The sequence below is a fragment of the Rhinolophus sinicus genome, chromosome 15 (assembly GCF_057876585.1).
Source record: "Rhinolophus sinicus isolate RSI-liver-muscle chromosome 15, RSI-T2T, whole genome shotgun sequence".
Classification (NCBI taxonomy): domain Eukaryota; kingdom Metazoa; phylum Chordata; class Mammalia; order Chiroptera; family Rhinolophidae; genus Rhinolophus; species Rhinolophus sinicus.
Window position 1 is genome coordinate 127396656 of NC_142515.1, and position 27900 is coordinate 127424555.

General features: G+C 35.5%; 1 protein-coding gene and 1 long non-coding RNA gene across 2 annotated transcripts in view; one reads left to right on the forward strand and one right to left on the reverse strand.

Annotated features, from left to right (window-relative positions):
* FAT4 (FAT atypical cadherin 4) overlaps positions 1–27900 on the reverse strand; it is a 148142-nt gene that overhangs the window by 52917 nt on the left and 67325 nt on the right. Inside the window, exons 2-6 of the mRNA XM_019710865.3 lie at positions 22133–22264; positions 16068–16329; positions 14428–14778; positions 7711–8633; positions 6899–7073 (exon numbers count right to left, since the gene is read on the reverse strand). Coding sequence (XP_019566424.3) covers positions 6899–7073; positions 7711–8633; positions 14428–14778; positions 16068–16329; positions 22133–22264 — 1843 coding nt within the window. The remainder of the gene's footprint in view (positions 1–6898; positions 7074–7710; positions 8634–14427; positions 14779–16067; positions 16330–22132; positions 22265–27900) is intronic.
* Positions 1701–27820, forward strand: LOC141572759 (uncharacterized). Its single transcript, XR_012498225.2, has 4 exons — positions 1701–1856; positions 20186–20280; positions 25597–25788; positions 26774–27820. It is a non-coding gene; the product is annotated as an uncharacterized LOC141572759 (long non-coding RNA).

Consider the following 27900-nt stretch of genomic DNA (forward strand, 5'->3'; position numbering starts at 1 on the left):
AGTAAACAGCACAGAGCATTGAACACTGGTGCTGCTTTTCAAAGCAAAGGTCAATTTGAATGACCACAACCAATGTAGCAAAGACTTCTGGGATTTCAGCCGTGAGTTAAAAGATTTGCGCTTTTCCTTTTCGTAGGTCCTTTGAAAAATCTTCAAGTAATAGATGTATAACAATAAACTAAATATCGGTATGATAAATTAATATGAAATAACAATTGCATGTTGAAATAACAGGATGGTTATTAATTGATAACTAATTATCATTTTTTACTCACTGAATCATTCATTCATTCAACAAATGTTTTTTAAGCACCTGCTATGTTACAGGGTCTGTTCTGGGTGTTTCCAGAAATTCAGTTTTAAAAAAGACAGGAAGTTTACATTCCACTGGAAGGATGATAGACATTGATAGGGTAAACAAATTATACATATTCATGTATATTATATTAAATATAAGCATATAATTTAATGTAGCAATTAATATAAAGAAGAAATCACAAGGTAAGTGAGGGAGAGTGACACTGGAGAGAGGATAAGTGGGACCATTAGATTGGCGGTCAGATACGTCCTCTCTGAGAAGTGGACATTTTACCTACATATAATGACAAATGACCAACACACGAATGTGTTCTCCCATAAAACAACAACAACAACAAAAATGGCACTGGCAATTTGCATTGCAGTAAATGTTCAGCAATTGCTCTCCAGAAGCGAGTCACCTCAATTCATATAGTATTTGATGACTTCTGTAGTATAAATCCTACCACGTCGGCTGATTTCAACTTATCCACATGAAGACACTAAACACAGAGCTGGGAGGTGACAATGTTGAGCCTGCCCAGTTCAGCCTGGTGGGTACCACCTGATAAAGGTGACAGCGGGTAATGATAGAAAAGGTCAGATAAGTGGACAGAGGCCAGGTCACCTAATGCCACGTGGTCAATGGTAAGACACTGAAGTTTTATTGTTGGAAACGACTGAAGGGCTTTTCAGCAAGCGATGGGGCATGATGATCAAATTCATGGTTTTAAAGTTTATGAGCTGCTTGTTGGAGGATGAGTAAAATTAGGCAGTCAGGAAGCGATCATATTAGCTCTGGCTTAGGCCAAGGTAGTGGTAGTGGAAATGAAGAAAAGTGGATAAAATTCAGGACAATTTATATATATAGATATAGATATAGATATAGATATAGATATAGATATAGATATAGATATTTAGAAGAAGAGTCTACGTGTAGAGAAAGGGGAATGGAAAATGATAACAAGGTTTGCCTTTAGCAATTATGAAACTGTAGACAGAGGTTATTTGTGGAGGTTGGGGGTTAGAAAGAAATCTGAAAGTTGTATTTGGCCTTACTAAGCTTGAGATGCCCAGCAAACATGTTGACTAATATTAATAGCTAAAATAAGTCGTTCTCTTATTTCTTCCTGCCAATAAGTTTTTCAAGTAGGTATTAGTATTTCTATTCTATAGGCATGAACATGTCCAAGGTCATGCAGCTGGAAAATGGCAGAGGTGGGATTTGAACCTTTTTTTAACTCTAAAGATATGTCTTTACCTCTAGGATATACTTTCATTTTGTAAACTGCTCTGGGTTCCCTGATGAATTCCTGCCACTTACTATATTTAAAACATTATCTTATCCATTGCACATATGAGAAAGTTGTAATAAAAACTCTCGTAAGGCCACTACTTGGGAACAGAATGCCAAACCGCGTGAAGGGCACTGACTGCTTTAGGACCAGCACCCCACTTAGAAGGACCCACCAGAGCTGCCTGCATCACTGCGCCGGATTGGAGCTTTAGCTCCTGGGAATGTCTACTTGCCATAGTCCGTCACTCTAGAAGACATAACAGTAAGTAAGAGAGAATGAAGGCAGAGTTATCCATACTTTAAATTAGAGTTAAACAAAATACCATCTTTGAGTTGTAGTCTCAACTCATTAAGTTGCTGTTTAGTAATTTAATGCTATAGGGAAAGAAACCGAGGTAGAATTATGATACCCTGTCTGGTATTGTTAGTTAGCAATGTGCCATTCAGTCCTCTGCACACACAATAGTGTGGTTTAGTAGCTCGGTTTAGGCAGTAGACAGTAGTGAGAGAGTTTCCAGATGTGCTAGTCTCTAGCCAGGCAGTCAGTAAATAAAAATATGATAGTGGAATGCTCATATTTTCTCTAAAAAATATTCAAAGATTTAGAGGTTTTCTGATTAAAAAAGAAATGTTACTGTTTCAGTTTCTGTCATATTGCCAAAGTTGACCCATCTTTGAGTTGACATCAGTTAAGAATTTAAAAAGAGTAAAGTAAAAGTGATTTGTGAGCTAAGGAATAAAACTGTCAAACATTTCTTCTTATTTAGAACACTTTGATATTTTCCTGGTTCTTAGAACACTGCAAATTTGAGAATAACATGGCATCTGGGATCTAAAAGCTGCCATATTTTTCTGAATTTTCTCATGTCATCTACCCATTTGAATTTTAAATCACAGCGGTGAATATGTATTTTACATCCTGTGTCAAGAGACTTCATTCCTGGAATATAGGATTAATTTGCTGAATCTGAAGCCTGATATCTACAACTCTCACATTCTCCCTTAAAATGGTTATTTATAATACTGTACCAAAAGTATGCATAGGAATTGAACATAAAATCATGGTCATATATGAGTTTTAATGACTTTAAGATCATCTAACCCAACCTCCCTCACAATTTCTGATTGCTTTCTGCATGATCCCTATAAATGATCTTCAGACACCTAACTGAATACTTCACATCAGCGGCTTCAGAAACACCAGTCCATTTCGGCACAAGTCAAAAAAGAAAAGGAAAACTCCTAAAAATCTGTGCTTCGGGGCAAAGTTCAATGAATTCTCTAACTTCCAGGACCGCCTAAATCTGTGACCTGAGATGCTAGTGCCACTGGGTCTCGTCTCTGCGTCCTGTCACGCACCCTGGTGCCATATTTAAGGCCTTGAATGACAAACTTCGAAATACCTTCATTTTAATGGTAATCTGAATTTTCCCTCTCCATAATTCTTAACTCTCCCATCTCAAAACATAGTGGGCAGAATCTACACACTTCTCATGTAATGGCAACAGTCCTTCATAGAAATTAGAATAATGTTTCTATTACGTGTCCTCATAGTAAGAATTCTAGGTCCCTGAGTTGCCTCAGAACCAAGGCTGCCGGCACCGGGAGCTCACTGAACCAGGACTTGGTTCTGGCTGAGTTTGCACAGTTTGAATCATGTTTCACCGAATCGCCTGAAAGCTCCTCCCCACAGGCTGAGGCACCCCTGCCTATCAGAAGAGAATGCTTTTAACGCCATCACTTCAAGTTTCCTTTCCTTCTTGCTCTTTGCCCTCATGAAATGTCCCTTTTTTGTTGTCACTTTGATGGAGAAACAGCATCACAAGTGGTGGTTAAGCCTTCTGGTTAGCCCGCAAAAATCCTCCTTCACCATGATTTGGCTCAAGTACAATTTTCAAAATCTGTGGTCTTTTGAAATGGTTAAACACTTACTATGCAATTTATTCTTTGGAAGTTTGAAAAGAAATATCTGATACACAAAAGAAATTCCTAATGTAGTAATATCAAAAATGAAACTAATGTGAACTGCAATTTAAAAAATGTTTTTAAACCAATCCATTATTTTTTCAATAAGATACTTATGTAGTAAGGAACAAGGCATAAAGTTCTAAGAATTTTAAAATGTTTAAATTGTACAGATCACGAGTCTTATTAAAATCACTACATATACTATGTGATGGGCATATTTAACAATTTAACATGTATTAATAAAACCTTACAATAAACTATATGTAATAACCACTATCCCATTTTACTGAGGAAGATACTGAGATTGCAAGAAACACCTTGCCTGAATCACAAAGAAAAATGGAGATCAGTTCACTTTCAAAGGCTTCACCATTATATTATATACACTGTTATTGAGCTTGCTTTGCGAATAAAATAATTTTATAAATGACTTTTTTTTTCAAATTGTACTTACCCACACAGTAAACCCTTCTGTACTCCCTGACCCTGGAAGTCAGATATGCTAGGGTCTGAATCCTACTGCAGTAGTACTTTGGTTTTTGAACGTGTCCATTGACGAACATTTCAACTGACGAACTCTGTAAATTTTATGGATCTATGGTATCATTAGATAGTAAAATTCATGCTAAATTTGCAGGTTTAGGAGTTGATTTTAAAGGTCTGGAATGGATTGATCCATTTTGCATTACTTCCTATGGTGAAACCATGCCTCGGTTTTCAAACATTTCGGAACTCGAACGATCTTTCGGAACATATTACGTTCGAAAATCAAGGTACCACTGTACTTATTAGCTTATTATCCTAGGCAAGTTATTTAACCATCTGAGCTTGGGTTTACTGTAAGTGGAACTAAAAACACCTAAATCTTTGAGCTGATAAGAAAAGTAATGTGTAGAAATGGTTAGTGTCTGCAATACCTGGCACACTGTGTGACACAGATATCAGAAACAACAAAAAAAACAAAAACAACCACACTTCTCTTTCACCATATCCCCCACCCTTGGCTGCAGAGGCACACAGAATGATTTTTAAACTCTCAGTTATTTGGTGGAAAACAGGCACTTTGTGGACACGGTTACATTCTTTCCCTGCCATGGCTTTTGACTTAGAATGTGCCAAAGTAGAAATCCTCTGACAGAGCACTTCTGTGGGCTGCGCCCTGCCCATCCCAGGTCACCCGCACTGCTCCCCTCGCACAATCACATCCTGCTCCCCACCCTGGGATGACCTATGTGTGACACCCCCTGGGCCACAAGTTTGATAGCGACTGGTCCTTTAGCGAACTAGACTCCTGGGCCTGAGTTTTCCTCCCCGGGGTCAACTCCACAAAGGCCCCCCATTGCTGCATGCCTAGAATCGCCCACATGTTCCAGTTGTAACTGGACAGAGAAGCTGAGACTGAGATGCTTTAGTAATAACCATGGTTCTAAGTAACTCAATCTCTACCATCCCTGCTCAGTTTCATCCTCTCTCCTCTCCAAGTAACTGCTGAAATAGGGGACAGACTGGAGCAATAGGGCATTGGCTGCATTTCTCACATGAGAACGCTCACCCTTGGTGCCCACTGATGGTGAAGCATGGTGCTCACCACACACCTAATGCAACATCCGTCAGGTCATCCTGGTACCACACTTCATTCTGCTCAACAGTCTGCAGGATTTCATAGTCGCATAAAATCAAAATGGTCATTCACACACATTAAAAAAAAATTGAGAATCTTGCTTTCTTTCATAAACCAATAGTCTCAGAAAATTACACTCCCCAAAGTAAACGCAAGTAACACAGGGAGAGAGCATGGTCTCAGTTAACAAGGAGTCACGCTCTCATCTGAATACTTAACATAGAATCTATCATTACCCGTAATCTCAACACTTTCTCCTCTTTTATGAGAAGTGGTAAAATAAAACAATATATCATATACTCTGAAATTGGTCATATAGAACAACAATATTAATACATTATATTCATTAAAAACATTTCAATAACAGTAAAAACCAACTCATTTGAAAACTCAAAGTTGTTCTTCTGTATCAGTATCCACACATCTACATGAGTATATACATATATGTGTGTGTATATATGTGTACATATATATGTTTATACACACACACACACACACACACACACACACACACAGGGTGCCCCAAAATGTATACATACTTTAAAGGAAAAAACTATTAAAATTATGCTGAGGGTAACCACTCTGAGCACCTCTTGTAATTGCAGCAGTCAAACGTGACTTGTATTGATCTTTTGTTTTCGGTATATAGTATTACAATTTTAATAATAGCTTTTTCCTTTCTTGAAATGTATACACATTTTTTTGGCACCGTGTGTGTGTGTGTGTGTGTGTGTGTGTGTGTGTGTGTGTGTATTTATTTATTTATTTATTTATTTTTAATTTCAGTCATTTGAGGTTCTAACAAATCAGCCTGGCTTAAAACAATTTCAACACAATTTTAAAAAAAATCAACATTATTAAATTCTTTAATAGTAAGTTGTGACAATTTTTATAAATGAATGTTCCATAAGGACAATGTTCCATAATTCATTAATATTTTGGAAATCAATGATTCATTCAATGATTCATTTACTCAACAAATATTTAAGCAACAAATATTTATGCCTTTCTTCAAGGCATAAAAATTCTTTAAAAATGTGTAACTGTTTCAATTTGAATTAGAACTGTTCAATATTTATGAATAGTCAATATATGCAATACGAACTAGTAGTAAACAATATTACTTTTTTTTTAGATAGATTGTATTTTATGCTACCTAGTATACAAGTTTACGTAAGCACTATTTCCAACACTAAAGCTAATATACTGCTTTTCATTATTTCTATGGTAGTGCATAATATTGCTAACTCAGGCAGAGCTCTGAGCTCTCACTGATATACTTTTTGGAGTTCTGTGGGGCCTCATCAAACGCCTATTCCAGCTACTTAAAATTTTGCAGAACCTAAGGTCCAATAAAGGAGAACTCTGTACCCACTCTCTTATCTCCATAACCAGTTAGAACCATCTGGATGTTTTCAAAGCTAAAGTACTTGAAATGCCTCGTGGCTCAAGTAGTAGAGTACCAGGTCACCCCCAGAGGTGACCGAGCAAGAAATATTTTGTCTTATAGGAATAGAACTTAGTTTGTAATGTGCTTAAGCCCTTACCACTTACATATAAATCTCATTGAGTGATGTAAGTGCTATAAATTATATAGATACAATCGGAATGCCAAGCATTAGTAAATTTCAATCAGTGTTTAATTTAAGGGTAGATAACAATATTTTCATTATGAAGACACTTTTCACAACCGAACAAGGTTGTAACAGACTTACCTGAATCTGTAGCTGTGACCATCAAGACGAAGTGCTCCTTGGTTTCACGGTCCAAACTCTGTGTCACCCGAAGTTCTCCACTGGCTGAGAGAGTAAACGCACCATCTTCATTACCACCAAGTAGGACGTAGGAGACTTTGCTGTTAGAACCCTGATCGTCATCTCTTGCTACCACCTGCAGGAGAGAAGAATAAGTGCCATGAATGAGTAGAACCAGCGTAAGTTATACCACAAAATAAAATGTATCATCAAACATAATGAGGTCGAATCGTATATACTGATAGCAAAAGGTCCCAAAGACATATTTTTAAGTTTCAAGTAAAATAATTAAATGGTACAGAGTGGCATATATTATTTGTATAAAAATAGACATAAAACTAATACATAGTATTTTGGGAATAAGGCCTCTCAAAAATTCTCAACAGCAGTTTCATCTGTAGTTGGATTTCTACAGCGGTAAGGGAGAACGATGTTTGTGTCAAAGTCTTCAAACTTTCACATCATTTTATGTTCTTACTATGTATAGATATTACTGTTATAGTAAAACAAAATTCAAAAATACACAAATACAAAAATGTGTGCGACATGAGTATACACAAAAGAACACAACTGAAATGCAGTATTTAATCTACAAGGAAAGCAACAGGTTCTGAGGTATAATTTTCATAAACTGTTCCTTTTCAAGATCTGCCACATCTGCAATGAAGCAATTTGGATGAGAATGAGGAAGAGGGTGGGGGAAGCATGCACATCATAGTTAAATTCAATGTCTTACAAGGAACACAATATTTGTTTTCTTTAAATACACTGACCTGAAGAATGGTCCTGGGCAGGGCCCCTAAATTCTCAGGGACATTTACAGAATACGGAGATAGCTCAAATACAGGCACAAAATCATTTATGTCCAGTAGAACAATGCTGACAGTGGAGGTATCAGTTCTGGGGGTACTGCCCCGATCTGTTGCCTGAACAGTTAAAAAGTAAGTCGGGGTCCTTTCTCTATCCAATGGCTTGGCCACAGTGATGGCACCCGTGACAGAGTCGATCCGAAATTCCTGATTGGCGTTACCATCAACGATGCCATAACGAACCTGCCCGTTTGTACCTTCATCACCGTCTGTCGCACAGACGTGTATTATATCCGTTCCAGTGAGTGTGTTTTCATTAATCTCCACTTTATACGAAGCCTGTGCAAAAACAGGGCTATTATCATTGATGTCAAGTACCATAAGTACAACCTCTGTGGATGAAGAGAGAGGGGGTTGACCCTTGTCTGTAGCCGCCACTGTCAGAGTATAGTTAGAAACCTCTTCTCGGTCCAGTTCTCCAGCGAGCTTCACTTCACCATCAATGGTCCCGATACTGAACTTGTTCCCCAAGGGGTCCAGCAGGGTGTACTCAATATAGCTGTTTGGGCCACTGTCTGGGTCAGTTGCTTGAGCTTTGAAAACAATCGTATCAATCGGTGTGTTTTCTGGGATGTATGTCAGCTTTGGGGAAAGAAAGGCTGGTGGGTTATCATTCACATCCAACAAAATAATGGAGACTTGAGCAGTGCTGGTGAACCTGGAGGCTGGCGGCTGTGGCAGGTCGTGCACCTGGACGACCAGGTTGTAGAAAGACTGACTTTCCCGATCCAAAGCTTTCAGGACCGTCAGCACACCGTCCCTGTCCACTGCAAACTGCCCCAGGCTATCACCTGAAGCAATGCTATAAGCCAGTCGGGAGTTGATCCCTGAAATGACAGGGGAAAAGTTCAACTTTCTTAAATGTGTGCCAATTGCAAAGTAACCTGCACCAAATTTTTTATAATATGAAACTGCGTGTTTGATATATGATGCCTCCAAGCACACCTCATGGATGACTTAGCTGCAGTTAATTTTCTTTGTCAATAATACATATGCATAAATCTTTTCCTGGTAACTTTTGATCTGAAAAGATGTTTACAATCTGGTGAACAAATGATATATATATACTGCTTGCTATTTACCATGGTGTTGAAAGCTTAAATTATACAAGAGGAAAAAGTATTACAGAGAGTGGATGTCTTTCTATACATTTCCTTATTTCTATTGCATAATTCCTGAGGGTTCAGCATTAACAGTGCCACACTCTCTACTATTAGCCAAAAATTTATAACTTCAGTAATTTATTGAGGCCGACACCAATTTTCAGAGGAGGGTAATAAAATGTTCTGATGTATGGCATTAGTCATGGAGGCTTTAAGGCAACTTTTACATTTCTTGTCAGACCAACAAGTACTTTTTAATTCCTATCAGGCACCTGGCTAATGGCCTTTGTGAAAATAATTCTCTCTCAAATTTTATTATGTATATTTAATGTGTTTTAAAATTATTCTTTGAAGGAAATGTTAGCAGTAAAAGTATACATAAAAGGCTCCAAATATAAGTGCTCACACAATGACTAGGCTATATGCAGATAATATTTTATCTAATTTTCCTAGGAACATGTGTTATTTTTAATTTAAAAAAAAAGATATATAATTCCTCATTTCAGAAAATGGTGGCAGACACTCTTCTAGTAAAGATGATGTGGAGAATGAATCGACCTATTGTTTCAGTAAATAATTTAAAGGCAAATAACAGGGAGGCAGTGAAAACAAAAATGAGATCTCCTGACCCAGAATATTGTTTCTTTCACTGGTCCATAATGCCATGTGCATTTTAATACTTTATCATTAAAAAACAAACAAACAAACAAAATTGGTATATTGGAGGATATTGTAAGACTTGCTTAGAAATATATTGTGTATCTGGATAATCCATCCTTAACAAAGATTTTATACTCTGGAATTTTATACTAAGGAATATCTATTGAGTTACAGAAATCACTTACAACTATCTCTTATATTACTGAAGTTAATTACAACTATTCAGGTGTCAGAAATGATGTCCACTCTTTGTCAAGAGTCTTCTAGAACAATCTAATCACCTTTTTTAACTTTTTTTTTTCTTGAAAATTACTCTTTCTCAGGACTCCATAAATACTTGAGTTAGCTTTTGCCTTTTCTTGAAACTCATCAAATTCCTTACAAAGGCAACTTTTAATTAAGTAATGGGATTTTCTTTTCTACCAAGCAGGGCTGCCTGTTCTTTAAAAAAAAAAAAAAAAAAAAAAAATGCTAGAGTTATTCTTTTCCTGTGATTTGATGGTCTCTATTAAATGTCATTTGTCTATATATTGATGCAGACAAGAAATATTTATGAAGATAACTTTCGATTACTGGCTTATTTACAAAAATTTCTAGGATAAACAAGGGTTGAGTAGATCTTTGAAAAGGTAGGATTTTTCCCTTCATTATGAGTCGTGGCTTTTAATCTTTATAGTTTATTTAAAACTATTTCACAAGTGAATAAAGCAGAGGTTATACAGTTCAGAATACTTAGGACTCTGAGAATCAGGAAAAATATGAATAAATAAAGCTAATGGAGGCCACAGGTCAATTCACCAGCAAGAGATAAAGAGAAATCTAAGATCTGGATAGAACAATGTCAACAGCCTACTTCAACCCCTCCACTTAAAATTCCACAAGTTTGGGGGAAGGAAAGTTCCATCCACTGGTGCCAAAAAAAGATCCATCAACTGGTGCAATACATGAACATATTATTTTCTAAGGCTATATATACAAACACGCACACAAGTTTATATATGAATAATTAAAATGAAAGTAATTTGATTTAATATGTATATGTTCATGTGGTATATTTTATATTCTATATATATATATATATATATATATATATATATATATATATTAATCAAATTATTCTCTAAGGAAATTTTCTGCATTTCCTATGGCTAAATGCATCACTGAATACTGAATTTTTATTCGTTGAGGCACAAATTTAGACACAACTATTATTGAAAAAAAAGTTATGAAAACTTCTGGATAAAAATAATACCAACAAGCAGAGATCTAAAATTTAGTTTTATGCAAGCATATAAAATCTTCCATGCCTAAGATCAAAAGAAATAAAAAATACTGACAAAATTGCACATGGCTACAAAGTGATGGCCTAGCAGTTCTACATAAATCAACTGGAAAGTAATCAACTAAATAAACAATCGGAACACCCTTCCTCCACTGTGTATGCTGCTTCCTTGAGTAAACAACTAAGCTGCAGAGGCAAAAATAGAACATGATACCAACATTTTATAGCCTTGTAAACAGTAGAACGGCCTGTTTTCTAGGGAAAAAGTTTGGTGAGGTAGGTAAGTGGAGGAAGTAATAACTATTAAACTTTAACTTGAATTGTGAAAAAAGAAAAAATTGATTTTATATTCAAATTCATACTGATAAATATGTTAAGTTAATAATATTAAAAATGAACCGATGATAACTATCATTATCTTTGAGGAAAAGAACATAAAAATATTAACAGGTTTTGCACAAAATATCACAACACCATCTAAAAATCATCTCTCACCTCCGGAATAGAAACCTTACTGCTTTAATTACAGGCCTTGGAAGCCACCTATATTGCACTGTACAGAAAAGGGCTTTTCATTTCTGACAAGTCTAAGTGACTTAGGACACGTGCTCTACATCCAGAAAATATGTGTAGACATATTGAAACTCAAAATTCTCCCTGAACATTTGTAGTAGTCAAGTAAAAAATAGAGAGTTCAGGACATTTTTCTCCCTCTGCTTTTTATATCTAATATTAGGATCCTGAAACAGTAATACATTTATTTTTAAATTCTATAATTTATCCAATTGAATTTAGTGGGCTTTTATAGCCCACCTGATCTTCAGACTTAAAATGGTCCGTATTTCTAACCATTTGTGCTCAGGTCTGAAAGTGGTTTAGTTATATGATTCTTTCTGGCAGCTTTACTGTATATATGTGGTTGTATTATATATTTTTTCGATTTTTATTTCAGACTCGTGAATTATTCAGTTCCAGGAAATGTAGCACAGAACTATAGTTCTGTTATAAAATGTATACATTTATTCACAATCCATAAATGTTGTCTATTTCTATGATGAGTGAGTATTTGTCAGCTTATCACAAAGCTGTAACACATGGCACTGCTTCAGGTAGCATTCATCTTTGTGAAACAGCTCCAACAAGGCCATTAGGTCACTAGACTATGAAAAACATTCACAGGTCAAATGACCTGCACTGTGTACCAAGCATATATAGGTGAATTGACTCAGCGATAATTACAATCATTTAATTCTCAAAACACACTACAACTCCCCAGTATTTTAAACAGTATACAGATTTACATCTAGAATAGTAACAAAAAAATTACCAAAGCCAGAATATTTCCATAAAATTCAATTTATAATAGTTTACCTCATTATAGTACTTTTTAAACTGCATGCATGGAAGTCTTGAGATTAGTACACACACTACTCATACTTAACTTCTGAAAACAGTAAAATATTCCCTTTATCCTAATTAAATAATCATGTAACCAAAAGTTTTGGGTTAAACTCTTGGAGAATATAGATAACAGAAAACCTTAAATTTATTATTATTTAAAATTTCTTCACCAAAAAAGTTGACAATATTATCTCATCAGGAACGTTTGTTCAGAGACTAAGATGAATTTGTTAATTTTAAAAAGTCTTAACAATACTGTTCGGAAAATACTTTGAGAACTCCTTAGTGGGACTGAGTTGGCAACTGTAGCAAAGTTACCCTTGTACAGTCTTATCATTATCCTAAAAAATTCAGAGAGAACAGGAATTGTGTCCTATATTTTAGGATCAAGCACAGGAAATTATACTGATAAAAGTGTTCAAAACTAAAACAATGGGAAAATGTAGCTTGAAATTTTCTTACCCAACACAAAGTAAAGAGAAATAAAAATCCACGAAAAGTAACTTGAAGTCAATTGCTATTATTTGTATGTGCAGATGTGTGCATGGAATAGTCCAGCATGCTTTCACAAAGAAAGTTTCTTATTTGCTATTTTCCTGGTTTCCTACATTTTAACGTTTTAGGATAAATGAAATTTATTCTAGAAGAGCACATAATCCTACGAAACAATGGGCTCTCTCTAATGCAAAATAAATAAATCACAAAGAAGCATGGCAGAAAATTCTTCACCACAGACAAGTCAGGACCAGTCAGTCGCAAGGACAAATAAGAAAATACTCATACCCAGGGAGCAGGTAAACTAATTAAGGCTATAATAATAGAGAAATCAACTTCCAAAATAGAAATTAATCTCAATGGTTTAAAAATGTCTAATTGGAGGCAATGCATGCAGTTGGGCTGCTGGACACAAGACAGAGTGTGCATGTTCTTGGCCAGGGCTGGGTGTATACTAAATACTCGACTTGACAAATATTGGTTTCCATCAACAATAGTACTAGTACTAGTATTACAACCACTTCTATCTTAGATGTAATACATTCATGTGTCCAGTATTAACTGTGCTTCAATAAGAGGAGAAGACGTCAACAAGGGCTTAATCAATTCTAAAGAAAGCATCTCCAATGTTGTGAATTGAAGCATACACAAAATACTGTGCTTTTTGCCTCTCATAGCTTGTTAAAGTACATTTCCAGACACTCCTGAAAGGAAACTAAGTATAGAGGAGAATGTTAAACTAGAATGGTATTCTGAGATTGCATAAATCATCCAACTCAGGGGCACCAGGAAATTCTAAATTAAGGTCCCTGTGCCTCTATCAAGAGGCATATCCTTGAGCTAGTGGCCTATTTCCTCTTCAAAGTACTGTCAGTTGTTTGCTCCCCTGATAGGACATTTAGCTGTGTCCAATGGGAGGGAAAACAAGGCATTAACTTTCCAAACAGTTCAGTTAAAGACTGATAGTCTGCACAATGTTATCTCTCAGGCTTATTATCTGATATGTGTATTTACAAAACAGGTCTTAGAGGAAAGGCCAGGGGAGTCACATTTTTAGAAGAAAGTTTATCAAGTGCTTTCGCAAACATAAAAATTAAACACCTGTGAAGTCTAGATTTAATGAGAAATCTCAACTTGATTTTCTAGCATAAGTTAAAGAGCTCTGAGACTGTCCTTTCAGTCAAAGCATGACAGCTTGCTAAAATATTATTAGCAGTTTTCAGTCAGAAATATAAAACTAGATATTCCTAAGTATTTTTTGAAGATTTCGTTTTTACTTTTGCTTCGAGATTTTATCCTTTTTACATTAAAATAATATATGTAACTAAATTTTTTTATTTATCTGACAAAATCTACCAAAAAGGTGTTTTGTGACGTCTACCTTACTAAACTGCAATACTGCCTCAAATTTAGGGGGGGGAAAGTAAGATGGAGATTATTAAATTTATAAAAAGATAACAAGGCATGCCATGTAACTGTTACATAAATAAGAATGTAATTGATAAATTACTCAATTTGTTTAATCCTCTATAGCTAAATTATAGATCTATTCCTCAACTTTGGACCTTATTTTCACAAAATGCAATTTTGTGACAGCTGAACACAGTTAAATAAATATAATATAAATCTGATTACATTTTTCTTAAAGTTTTTTTAAAGTATTATAAAATAAGTACCTACCATCATCTGCATCGGTAACATTAAACACAAGAACAGTAGATCCTACAGGGAGATTCTCCATTAAAGATGTGCTATATGAATTCAAGCTGAAAATAGGTGGGTTATCGTTTACATCTAGCACATTGAAATAAACCCTGATGGTGGTAAATTGTCCTCCACCATCTTCAGCTCGAACAGTGAGGATATAATATTGCTGTGATTCATAATCTAATATTCGAGTCAAATTAAAGACTCCAGTAACTGGATTCAGGAAAAATATGCCATCTTCATCATCTTCATTCACAACGTATGTAATTTCTCCATTCACACCAGAGTCATCATCTGTAGCTAAAATAGCTGCTACCAAAGAACCTATCAAAAGAACAAATTAATAGCCTAAAATTAATGGAACAAGGTATGTCGAAGAGAATATATAAAAATACACCCAAAAATTACTTGTACAGTGAAATATTTTACCTAGAGATTCACTATGAAAATACATGAACATAGCATCCTGCTGATTTCTACACCAACACTGATACAAACACTCCTGAATGTTAACAAACAGTTCTTATGTTGACCTTATATTGCAGTGCAAATGTTCCGGGAAATGTCTTTCTAACTGGCACTGCCAATTCATAACCACATATTGGTGTGTTCAGTGAACATTTATGAGGGCCCATTGCTACTGTCAGGAACTGAGGAATCCATGCAATAATACAGACTTACGCCCAGGGGCTATCACTTGAGCACTCCTATGGCCATCGCTATAATTAAGGCAAGAATTAAATGTGGTGGGAATTCCATGAAGGACATGAACAACTCATCTTGAGGAGTGAAGGGAAAACTGCAGTGAGGAATAAGCAGTCCTCTGTACATGTTCCCTTCTTGTCGAATGGGTTTCCAAAACATACACCTTATTATGCAAACTCATACCATCTATAATTCAGAACAAAATTTCAACTTTAGATAAGATTTTCCAGCAACGGGTATGAAGTACACACACCAGAAACAGGATATTGAATAGTCAAACTCAACAGTCACAACATAATATGTTCAAAGAGGCAAGGTGATTAATTCAAGACTTATATTCTACAAACGTTTATGGAGTACCTGTTAATCCTCAAGTCCCATGTTAGCAAGCTCACACATACATTCTAAATTAACCTTTACCCTAATTCCAGCAGGAATTATGGTTCCCTTTATAGAAGAAGGAATTGAAGCTAAGAGAAATGAATTAACTTTCCCTGGGTCAAATAGCTAGTGAAGGTTAGTACCACCATTCATAGCTTTTCATGTGCTTTTCTTTGCTCTTTCTATACACAGCAGCACAATCACAATTGACATTTTTTTAATGGAAAAATAATATCAAAACTACGGTTGCCAGAAAAATTATTCCATGTCATAAATACTTTCAGAAACAAAAATATCTGTAACTAGTAATCAGATGAATGGCTAACTTCATTTGCTCTCAAAAATCTAGCAATTTGCTTGGAAATTGTAGCAAAGATGGTGAATTAAAAGATTAAAAAATCCAGCATATATATTTTTATACCTAGTAGCATACAGTAAAAACTAGTCACTAAAAGCAACCAAAACAGAGTCCATAATTGTAATCAAAGGTGATCCTTGCAAAATACACCTAAGGGTGTGCCCCCTACCTGGGGTTGTGTCTTCTGGGATGTCGAAAGAGTACACAGGTCTGGAGAACTTGGGTGTGTGGTCATTCACATCACTGACGGTGATGTTAATTCTCATATCCGAGGACTGAAGACCATCATCTGCACGAACCAGCAAGGAGTACTTGGAACGGCGTTCTCTGTCCAACCTCTTGGTCGCTATAAGGTCCCCAGATTCAGGATCAATGCGGAAACTGTCGTCAGCTCCACTAATGATGGTGTATGTGACCAGAGCATTTGCACCCTAAGAGAAAGAAAAGGCGAGCATCTGAACTGTTGGAAGAGGAACAGTAAGAGCACCATTCCTTACGTGGAGCATATATTTGACACAGTGAGGCTCTGGGCTTAATTTCATATGATACTGTAAAATTTCAGAAGATAACAGGCTAGTGTACTATGTTACATGGTCTTCCTTCGTTCACTGCATTAATAACACAACAAACCCCAACCTTCAGGATCTGATATATAAAGAGGGTGCCACAAAAATGTATACATATTTTAAGAAAGGAAAAAACAGTATTAAAATGGTGATACTCAGTATATACCGATAATGAAAGATGAATACAAGCCGTGTGTATACATTCGGTACATATACATGCTTTAATTCATAAAATATACACATGGGATGAAGTAAAGTGGTCGCTGTGATATTACAAATGGTGATACCTCTGTTCACCACACAATCAGACGGTTGCTGAAGCTTGTTCTCTGCCAGGCACTATGGCAACACTATAAATACATTATCAAGTCACAGCTCCATGACGTACTGTTTCTCCTATGAAGACGCGGGGTTCTGACATTAGTCAACTTATGCAAAGTCACCCTGGAAGTGTTAGTGTGGATTTCAAACCTACATCTGCCTGACGGAGCTCGTGTCCCTTTTGAGTCGCATTAAAAACGTAATTCAAGTGTAAAATGGACGGGGCATGTAATGAGCTCTGTAAGAGCCAAGATGAGAGATTATTTTTTATTTGATTTATTTAGGGAAGGAAGAATGGCGAGTTCTGTGTGGAATCGAACTGGCTTTGGAAACAAATAATTTTTTTTTAAAGCAAAGTTAGGGGGAAATGTTTGCGTACAAGCACAAGTGCAGAGGGAACCAGGACACGCTTGCCTTCCTGCTGAACAGTTTGGTTGTGTGGACAGTTTTAAAGTAATTTTAACAGAAGAATACAGTGTGGGGAGATAGTGAGGAGAGACAGAGCCCAAAAGACTGGAGCTTCATTTCCTCAAGATGACACTTCATATAATCTGTGCTCCTTGCACGTTCCAAGTCCCTGTTCTGTACAATGAAAACGGGTGATTTCTTGTGTCCTCTCAGGTCTGTGAGCCGCGGCCCTCAGAAACTGAGGTATGAACGAGGAACCTGGTACAATGAATGGAAAGTAGAGGAAAGGAGAACATTCATTCAGTGTTTATTAAGTGCTAAGCATGCTCTGAGCTCATCCCTTCATGGGCCCTAAGTGACCTAATCCGAAAAGGCAAACCAGTTAGGTCAGTATGAAGATTATCCCCATTTTGATGATAAAGAGTCTGAGACATAGGAATTTATACCATGGATGCCTTGTTCCAGAATTTAGAGTCTACATCGTTATGTACCCAGTATAACATACAGGATAGCAGTAACAATAACAATATTCTCATTTGTGCAACAGTCCCATATATTCTCAATCCTTTCAACAAGTTTATATGATAGGTACAAGCAAAAGAAAAGAAAAAGTAGTATCAAATGACTTTGCCTGGGAATTAGAGAATACACCTGCTGAAGACATTTCAGGAAAGGATCTGCTTGGACGCAGAAATTATGCAGTGCAATGTTATGTGTGGTATGTTAAGAGAGTCAAGGATAGCTTCATGGAAAACGAGTATGTGGCAGTCAGAGATTTGAGAACAACATCTGAAGGTCAATATATGTAGGTGGCAGTAAAAGCCACAAGAGTTGTTGAGAATTTAAATTAGAATAGATAAAGAAACAGCAGCATAAGGACCAAATACAGACAATTTTAAGTGTTGGAGAAGCAGCCGAGGCAGGGGTTGAGGGAGGAAGGAGGAGGCGAGACCTCGGGGAAGACCCAGAGGCACAGCCTGCCACGGAGGTTAAAGGGAAGGTTTCAAGAAAGAGTGAAATAGAGACAAAATAGAGAAATTAAGGAAAATTAAAATTGAAGCACCCATCTAGATTTGATGATGGGGAATGCTAACTCCAAAGTATTTTAAAAACTATTATAAACTTATGTTGTTGAAATTATAAGCAGTTTGATTTAGATATTTTAAATTATATATATATATATATATATATATATATATATATATATATATATATATATAATCTTTTCCATAAGATTAAATATTTTATCCTTCACAGGCAAATACATAAGTCGATAATTTTTTTAACAAAGGTAAATTCATCTTTCAAAATGTATGTTTAGTGGCATTTGCTATATTTTCGTACTGCATTCCCAAGCCAATTTCATAAAGTGAATGCCTGAAAGCACATTTTAATTTAGTAATGAAACAGCTGAGTTTAACATACTACCCACATTTATCTTGTGTATTCAGGTGTATGTGGAGTAGCCAACATATTTATTGTAATTGTACGGTCTAATAAAAACATTCAATAAGAATTTTAGACTTCTAATCTGACCACATTCTGTACTATTTGTTCTATTTCACAAGGAGTTCCATTATTCTAGTAAAACAGTCCAGGAATGAAAATAGCTTGACATTCAATTCTGACCTCTTAAAATGGTAAGTATTTGGAAATTAGGGAAAAACAAAGAAACGAAACATATTAAAAGCTATTATATACAAATAGTTTGAAATTTAGAAATGTCCTGTCTATAAAATGACTGTACTAATACTCCTAAACTTATAATTCTTCTGAACGGAAGCAAAGGTATCAAACTATGTTGATAAAACAATATTTTTCGTATTCAATATCAGCTGATGTGGTGAATAGTTCTAGTGAATATATGAAAATGTCTGGCCAAGAGTTATGATTTAATTAGCTCTTTTGAAAAGTCTATTTATTTATTTAATATCCAAAATATGCAGTATCAGGAAACAAATATTGTATTTCAGCTGCAGCACAGTAAAAATAATGCTGTTTTAAAATATTTCACTCTCCGGAGGAACCACAGAGACAAAAGCACGTGAAGGAATTCTAAAAGTAAATAGCTATAAATTGCAAATACATTTTACAACTTTAAGTAGTATTTTCAAAAACAAGTATGGTACCACGAAACAAAGCTTGAGTATCCTGGACCATTACAAGCATAATAATTCTGTTTACAAAAGGAAACAAGAGACTGACAAAGTCATGTGCTTCTGAAAGATGTGTATCTCAGTCTAACACGTGTTCCAAATGATATTTAAATTAAGTTTAGCATGTACATGTTATTTTCTAAAACTGATTCCTTTACTCAGACATTATTCTCTGGTGCCCTACCAGAGTATCTTTAACATACTAATACTTCTATGTTTGACTTAATTATTAAGGAAAACTTTATAAATAGTAAAGCATGTATCAACACATACGCGTAATTTGTTGATAACCTACATAATCTTAGTGTTTTAAAAAATTATATTTCTCTAAATCAATTGACTGCACAATTTAACGCTGATGTGAAAAATGACATAAATGGAGCCATTTCAAAATGGAGTCGGAGCCACCATCCCAGAGGAACTACCTTGCACGTCTTTCTCCTTGAACCTTTGGAATGTTTGAAGAGGGCAAATCACCTTCAGACTGGGCCAAACCAACACTGTATTCTGAACAACTGTTTGTAAAGCTAACAGGAAAGCTGACATCCTGACCACAAGGACTAATGTTCTGGACTGTTCTTTAGAATCAGTAACCAGCCATGAATACTTGTAGCTAAAGAGTAACCTAACTTGTTATCATCAATAGAAATTCCTTTCCTCTAGTCATGTAATTATTTCCTTTCCTTTTCTCATAAAAACTCTTTGCCCTCACCCGATAATTGGGACATAACACGGGTTTCTGCCTGAATCTATGCCCCGGGATTGCAATTTTTTTTTTTATTTTTTTTAAATCTCAAATAAAGGCTTGTTGCCTTACTTTGGCTTTCTATTTTTAGGTTAACACTGACCACAAAGTAAAAGAAACCTCTTGCATTTCAACACTGAGTCCTAGTCAGATTAGGTGAAGAAAAGAAAATAGAACCATGAGTTGGTAAGAGAAACATTTCAAATATATATATACATATACTTGTATACATAATATACTCATATATGTATATATATTTTCAAATTCAACTAAGAGGTAAGGAGCTGATAACAGAGGCAAATACAGAATAAAGATTTTATGTAAAAGTGCTAATATTAATTTATTGTAAGCCACTCAAAACAAAAAACAAAAAACAAAAAAACAACAACCAGCCAATAATTCTGAGTGCCCTGGGAAACTTAGATATCCATGTTTGGCATTAAGACAAGTCAGAAGTTGAAATAATAGTCATTAAAACACTACTGAAAATAATTAAGAGAAAATGTATTGAAGAAGGAAAGTGTGCTCACGAGTTTAATCTTTAGAAAAAGTACAGTCCAGAAGCAGTTTTACAAAAGCCCTCCTGTCCTTTAAGTTGGAGGTGGACCGACCACCCCCGTTCACCCTCTCCCGCCTTTCCCCCTCCCCCCTGCACCCCTCCAGGCACAGATTCCATTACAAAGTCTGTGGGGATCCCTTACGCCTCAGGCATAGTGACAGTCTGCACAAATTGTTGGCCCCCCAACCTCCCCTGGAACTGCTAACAATCCTCCCTCCATTTCCCGGGTGGGTCCCTGCTTAATAGCCTTAGATTTGTCTGCCCGTCCTACCCAAACGCACTTCTGGCATATCCTATATACACTTTACATTCAGGATTTCTTTAAACCAGGATGTTTATGTGATAACACCTGCATGGTTACTTACATTTTTAAAAAACCTTATAAAATGAAGCTCAATGGAAATAAAACAAAATGCACTAAAACTGTGTGGATGTAGAGACATAAGGACCTTTCCAGCCTCCCACAAATCTCATCGTAAATATAAACATATTTCAAAAGGTGAATTTGAAGGCAATGCAAGTGCCCCACCCCACACACACACAATTCAGATGGAGAAAATAAACATGTAAGCAGCACTACATGTGTATAACCCTTGTCATATCTTGAAAAGAAAAATAAGGGAGGGAATACAATTTTAACAGTAGAACATAATAGCATTAAAAGAGTTGAATGTTGGCATCTCTCTCAAATAATCAGTTTGTAATAGAGTAGTATATCCCATTAGGACACGTACATATTATAATTAACATAGTTATTGCTTCACTCTTTGAATAAATCACTTGGTATAAATGAAGTTTATTTGTTCTATTCCTACAGAGTATAGCCAATGAAACAGTCATTACAATTACAATAATTTGAAGTGAACTGTCTTACAGCAATTGCATCAGCTTTTTTCTGCTATTTTGCTAAATGAGAGTTAATGAAATTTTATGAATTAAGCTATCCAAATATACTTGTATATTATCAATGTTCAGCTTCAAGAAATGCAGTATTTACTGAATTACTGCTGATGTTATCTCATATCTATCAACAATAATAGAGATATTCAGTCATATAACTCTAAATGGCAGCTGGAATTGGGAATAAACCTTTCACTATATAAAATTGAATAGAAGGTACTAAATTTAAAACACCAAACCTTTTTTTAAAATATAAATATCTATGCTTCATTTTGTTTCCTTTTCCTTAGTTAGATTTTAGCAAAATTTGTAAGTGACTAAGTCATCACATTTCTGTATTGGCTGTTAAAATCAGTCTTTTTTGAGTTATTTACCTCTTTAAAGTCAAAGAAATAAAATTATGAAGATCTTACTCATAGACCAAAAATCAAGTTTTGAAACACATCTGGAATTCAATTGAAGGTAAGGGAATCTTCTGATCTAACCTTATTGGGTAATAAAATTGTCATCATACACTAGAAATTTGATAGATCACTGGAATACGAGGTTTCAAAAATATAGAGATAAGGTCTGAGTTACCTCATCAGCGTCCATGGCTGTCAGTTGCATAATTTTGGAGCCATCTCCGATGTTCTCCTCGACAGTGAGATCCAGCATATCCGTTGGAAATACTGGTGGATTGTCATTGATATCCTGAAGTGTTATTTCTACCTACAAGGAAAGAGAAAAACAACATGTGAACGCCCTACGTGTCTGCAAGGTATCAATTCAAATGAAGAGCAAGGGTCCATTCAACTAGGTCTTCCAAAAAGAATCAGCACCTTTACATGTAACCTCTAAACAACAGAAAATGCCCTAGAGAAAGTTGCGAAATCTTCATAGGAAAATATACACTGGAATAAAAAACGTTTCACTTGTTGATAGTAACCGATTTTAAATGGTTGCCTTGGAGTTTATACTAGAAAAGGTCCACTGATCAACTGTCATTTTAATTCCCAGATTTGTGTAGCAGCAAAGAGCTGCCCAGATTTCAGACTCTTTCATTCAACCATTAAATGTCATTTGACACACAGATGAGGTAGTGTAAAATTTCTTCTTGAAATGTTTACATTTTGGCAACTCACGTCTGAGGAAAATAAAGAAGTTCACGTTGTGCTTTAAGAAACTCAGCATTTTCCCTTTTAGAGTCAACTCTCAACCTATGGGGAGAAAGAACACACACATCTTCTTTTGTATTTCCACTCCTATCAGCACTTTTTAATGTGACTAAAGCTAAACAAGCATTCTTTTCAGATGTAGTGTTTATATGGATTGCAAATATTACAGCTTTGTTTGAAAGATCACAGGCAGAGTTATTTGTTTGTTTCCTACCTAAGAGAAAGTGTTTGGAAGGAAGGATTTGTGAAGTCTAAATAATAACTTTAAGCCATGTGCTAAGTGCTAAAAGCTGATATCCGATAAGAAAAGACAGCGGCTAATAAAACTGAAAGTTTCCCCAATTGGGTCACAAAACTAAGTCATGGAGAAAAATCCATCCATTCATTTAGCTAGGTTATAAACAAGACTTTTTTTCATAGGATGAAATGTCATCTTTTATAGTTATATTGTAAAAACTGCATCAGATACAAAAGTGATGAGGATAAATATGCAGAGAGAGGAGAGAGCAAAATAATTCTGGTTTCTCCTTTTTCAAGAGGGAGTGCGGGAGCGGGGTGGGGGCGTGAAAGAAGAAGGGATTGTCATCACTCTGTGACAAAGAAGGAGAGGGAAACGTAGGAGAGCTAGACAAATAAATGGATGAGCAATTGATAAAAAGGACAGAAACAAAAACCCCAGAGAACAGTATGCAAAATTAAACACTAAATAATGATTATACCTCTAGCTCCTCCTCTTTTAGCAGGGTTTTGATCAAAGCAAATGGCTCAAATGAATCTAGGGAATGGTTACGACAGGCATCTCGTCAGTTAGAAATCGGCCACTTCTGGTTGTCTCACTTGTATGTGGAATATAAAGAATAGAATAAGTGAACAAACTAATCAGAAACAGTCTCAGAGACATAGAGGAAAGACTGCGGGTTGCTAGATGGGAGGGGGGTGGGGATGAGGGAGAAAGTGAGGGGATTAGAAAGCACAATTGGTCACCACAAGATTGCCACAGGGACACGAAAGTCAGTTTGGGGAATATAATCAACAATGTTGTAAAGATTTTGTATGGTACCCGATGGACACTTGTCTTATTAGGGAGACCACTTCAGGGACTGTGTAGATGCCTGATCACTGCGCTGTACACCTGAAGCTAAATAATAATGAATGTCAACTACAATTTTATATACATATATATAGATATCTATATATAGATATATACATACATAAATATAAATATAGATATAGATATATTCACAAGAAGTGGACTACAGCATTAGGAACAGAGAGAGTGGAAATGTAATGGCTGTATGTGATGTCAGAGGGGTAGTAGTTTGGGGAGGGGGCTACCACTTTGTGAGGGGTGCAAATGATAAATGTCTAACTATTACATTGTTTTGTATACCTGAAACTAATAAAAAAAAAGTAATTGTGGTTTAAAAGTTTAAAAATAATTGCAAAAATCACAATTACTTTTGCACCAATCTAATAGAACGTTTCATCATATTCTGACATATGTAAAGGTTATAGTTTTGATTAGGGATACCTTAGGCCATCCATTTAATAAGTGAGGCTAACTTTTTCCCCAAAATTAATGAATTAATGTCAGCTTACAAATCAAAAAGTTAGAACTTCATATTCTTTTTTTTTTTTTTTTTAATCTGGATATTTTCTTTTGATTGTCCAGTCTCTCTTCTCTACTCCACACATCCTCAGATAGCCCTGAAGAATTTTCAGCATGGCTTCTCTTAAATTCTCTCAATAGCCTGGGGCATAAATTATGTAGGAGAGGAAATGTAAACTCATTGACACAGGAAGATGTTATCTCACAATTCCATCACTTAAGATCCTTTGTGCCATGTTTCCATCTACCAGAAATTCCAAGATTGTGGACCCTGTTTGCCTATAAGGTGATCACTGATTCCAATGTTTATTTATTTCACACTTTAGCATCTATCACATAACAGGCATATGCTAGTCACGAAAATACAGAAGAGAATAAGACAGGTCGAAGTGAAGTTTGGTAAAAACAGGTACAAATAGAAACATTTTCTGTTATCCCTGGAAAAACACATTGCTGACAACCTGATTTCAAGAAGTTTGTCCCCCACACCATGGATAAATCTAAGTTGCTCTTGCCAGTTACCATCTTCCTGATAATTCCAGGTCCCAGTATGTGCTTAGTTTACTCTTGGATCTGCCACCAGCTGAAGAGTCTTATTCCATTATTATGTGCTCCTTAGATTAATATTTGGTATGATTTGTTTTGAAATGTTATTATATAGAACACAGGAATCAAACATTAAAAGTTTAATTAAGGTGTCTGGAAACAAAAATGAAGACCTAATAATGTTCAAAGATTCTTTTCTTTCTTTACAAATTAGATCACTGTAAATAATAGCGACAATGGCTATTAGTGGTTTATTTTTCAATTCTGAAATTTAAAAATAGTCTACAATAATATACCTAAACTTAAGAAAAAGTACATGTTGAAAAATACATGCAATTATTTTAAAGACAAACCAAAACCACTGCACAGTTATGCTTTTAGTGCTTGCATGGCCCCCCACAGTGTTTTAAATTTATCTTTACATTTGTTTAGACCTGAAATGAGTAAAAGAATTGCATTTAAATATTCATTTTGGGAAAAAAAAAATCACACTGTGAACTCAGAAGCTTCTCTTCACAAGTGGCTGTATTTTAAATAAAAACAAAACAAAAACTGCCAACAGCTTCCATAATTTACGTCCAGGGGGCATGTTCAAGGTATCGATTGTGAAAGTTAGTGAGAACTGACCCACAAAGAGGAAAGAAACAATACACCGTGAAGATAAGGCTCTTGCATATTTTATGCCTGCCTATCAAATGCTGACCTTTGTGCTTTGCTATGTGGCCCTATAGGGACAGATGTGGTTTCACCTGCTGCAATTGCAATGGTAGCTTTGGTGTGGACTTATTCATAGCAAAATCGTGAGCTGCAGCCAATGGCGGAGCCACAGGTATTGTGCAGGCTCACCCTCCCTCGCCTTTCAGGGGCCTTCAGAATAATGTCTTTTTTGGATGAGACACCTGATCCCTAGGAAATGAAACCAGGTGAGTGAATGATTATTTAGAGACAAAAACATGTTGTGATTAAGGGGGCTAATGACCAAGCAATTAAAAATGGATCTGTCTTTTGATTGTTTAATAGAAGTAAAAAAGTTAAATTAAAAATATGGCTTTAGATATTGTTACCAAACTTCTTTATTCTGAAGGAACAGAGTCCTCAATATTCATTTTGTTGAACAGTTAAATGGCTATTTTAAAACTCCAAGTCTAATTGTGTAAATAATTGCCATGAAATCAGTATAAGGCTTTCCTCTTTTTTCCTGGAACATGCAGTCTATACTTTTATACTGCACTCCATCACGGATAATATCATATTTGGGGCATTTATTTTTAATTTTTAAGTGAGTAAATTAGAACACAACTATATAATCAATGAGCAGTTGTTAATAAGCAATAGCAATTATCAAATAATTACATATGTTTATATCTCTGAGACACGGCATTTCATTGATTCATTGATTTAAATTTATATTATGAAAGTAATACATTATAGTCAAGCTAAGGAATTGACGAAAATAGCAAAGTCCATTATGAGTGCATTCCCCAGTTAATAAACTGATAATTGCATGTGGTCATTATCTCAACCACAATTAAAAACATTCTTACATCCATAACCTTTCTGCAAGCTACGTAAAGTGGTCCTTAGTGAATCAGGATGATAAATACCTAAACATATTTTGTAATTCATAACCTTCCTGCAATGTATGTAAAACGGTTCTTAACAAATAAGGATGAAAAACAGTCTTTTTTTTTCCTTTCGAGAAGTTTCATAATTTATAGTTCACAAAAAGTTCACAAATCCATTCATCTGCAAGTAAATGTATTAAAATTTTTAGAAGGAATCTTAAATAGTATCAAATCCATCTTCTTTATTTCATAGAGAATCCAAAGCAAGGCATTAAAATGTCAAGTGATTTATTTAAGAAAAACAATGTCCAGCCTCCTAACTCTAGCCCATTGATTTTTCCAGAGACCTGTGGAAAGAGCCAGAGCTGGGTACAAGCTGAATGCCAGGAAAAATGTCTCTAATCTTTTCATGAAGAAAATGATCTTTCATACAAAATATGTATTTGATGGCAATAGGAATCTGATTTTTGAAGAAATTAATATTTGATTGTCTCTACAAATACTGTTTTATCCACATTTTTGTTCATTTTTAAGTTCCTTCATATTTACAATAAGGAAAACTAAGCTGTGATGATTTGTTTTATCAGACCCACTGAAAACTATTAATTATTCAGCAGAAAGGTGATGGGTATTAAGTTACAAGTAAAGAAACTTTCTGTAGATAAATTCTCTGTAGATATTATTGAAAGTTATTGCTTTTAAAATGTCTACAATGAACCTGTTTCTTTCTCTTAAAACACTCAGTCATAAATATTCATTTTCAGAAAAGGCTAAAATCTAAATGGTTCATGAGACAGACATAAAGTGCACAAAATAAAATAGTCAAAGAAGATGCATCAAGGCAAACAGTGCATTTTTTTTTTAATGACAAATATTTACATTATTGTCTTTTTATTTTTGTGGAACTGATACCCCCAAATTAAATTCCTCAAATAATACTATTACCTAGACCACATAAATTTTGACAAATAATTGCACCAAAAACAATGCTTAGAGTTTACAAATATTACCTCTAAAGATACTATGATAATGCCATTAAGATTGCATTTAAATATACCTTTTAACTAACAGTACTGTCAAAAAAATACTTGTTTCAATAATTGTATTTTGTTGCTCTGATTTCTTGAATAAGTTTATATATTATAGGCCCAGAGCCCTGCCCTGCCCATGCAACAGCAGAGCCACAACCAGGCCAGACAAGTACCCCAACTACCAAGTGCATAGTCCAAGGCTGCAACTGGAACAAGCAAGCACCCCAACCACACCCTCACTGTGCAGTGACCAAGTTGCACTTGGGCAGGTGAGCACCCAGAGCCCTGCCCATCCCTTTTAGTAGCCATTGTCCTATCATAGCTGATGGGTACACACAGAACACACAAGGGATAATAGAGTGACTGGCTCTGGTGAACAGGGGAGATTGTGCTTCTGGGCTCCACGAAAAAGCTCTTACAGAAGGCTGCTCCTTCAAGA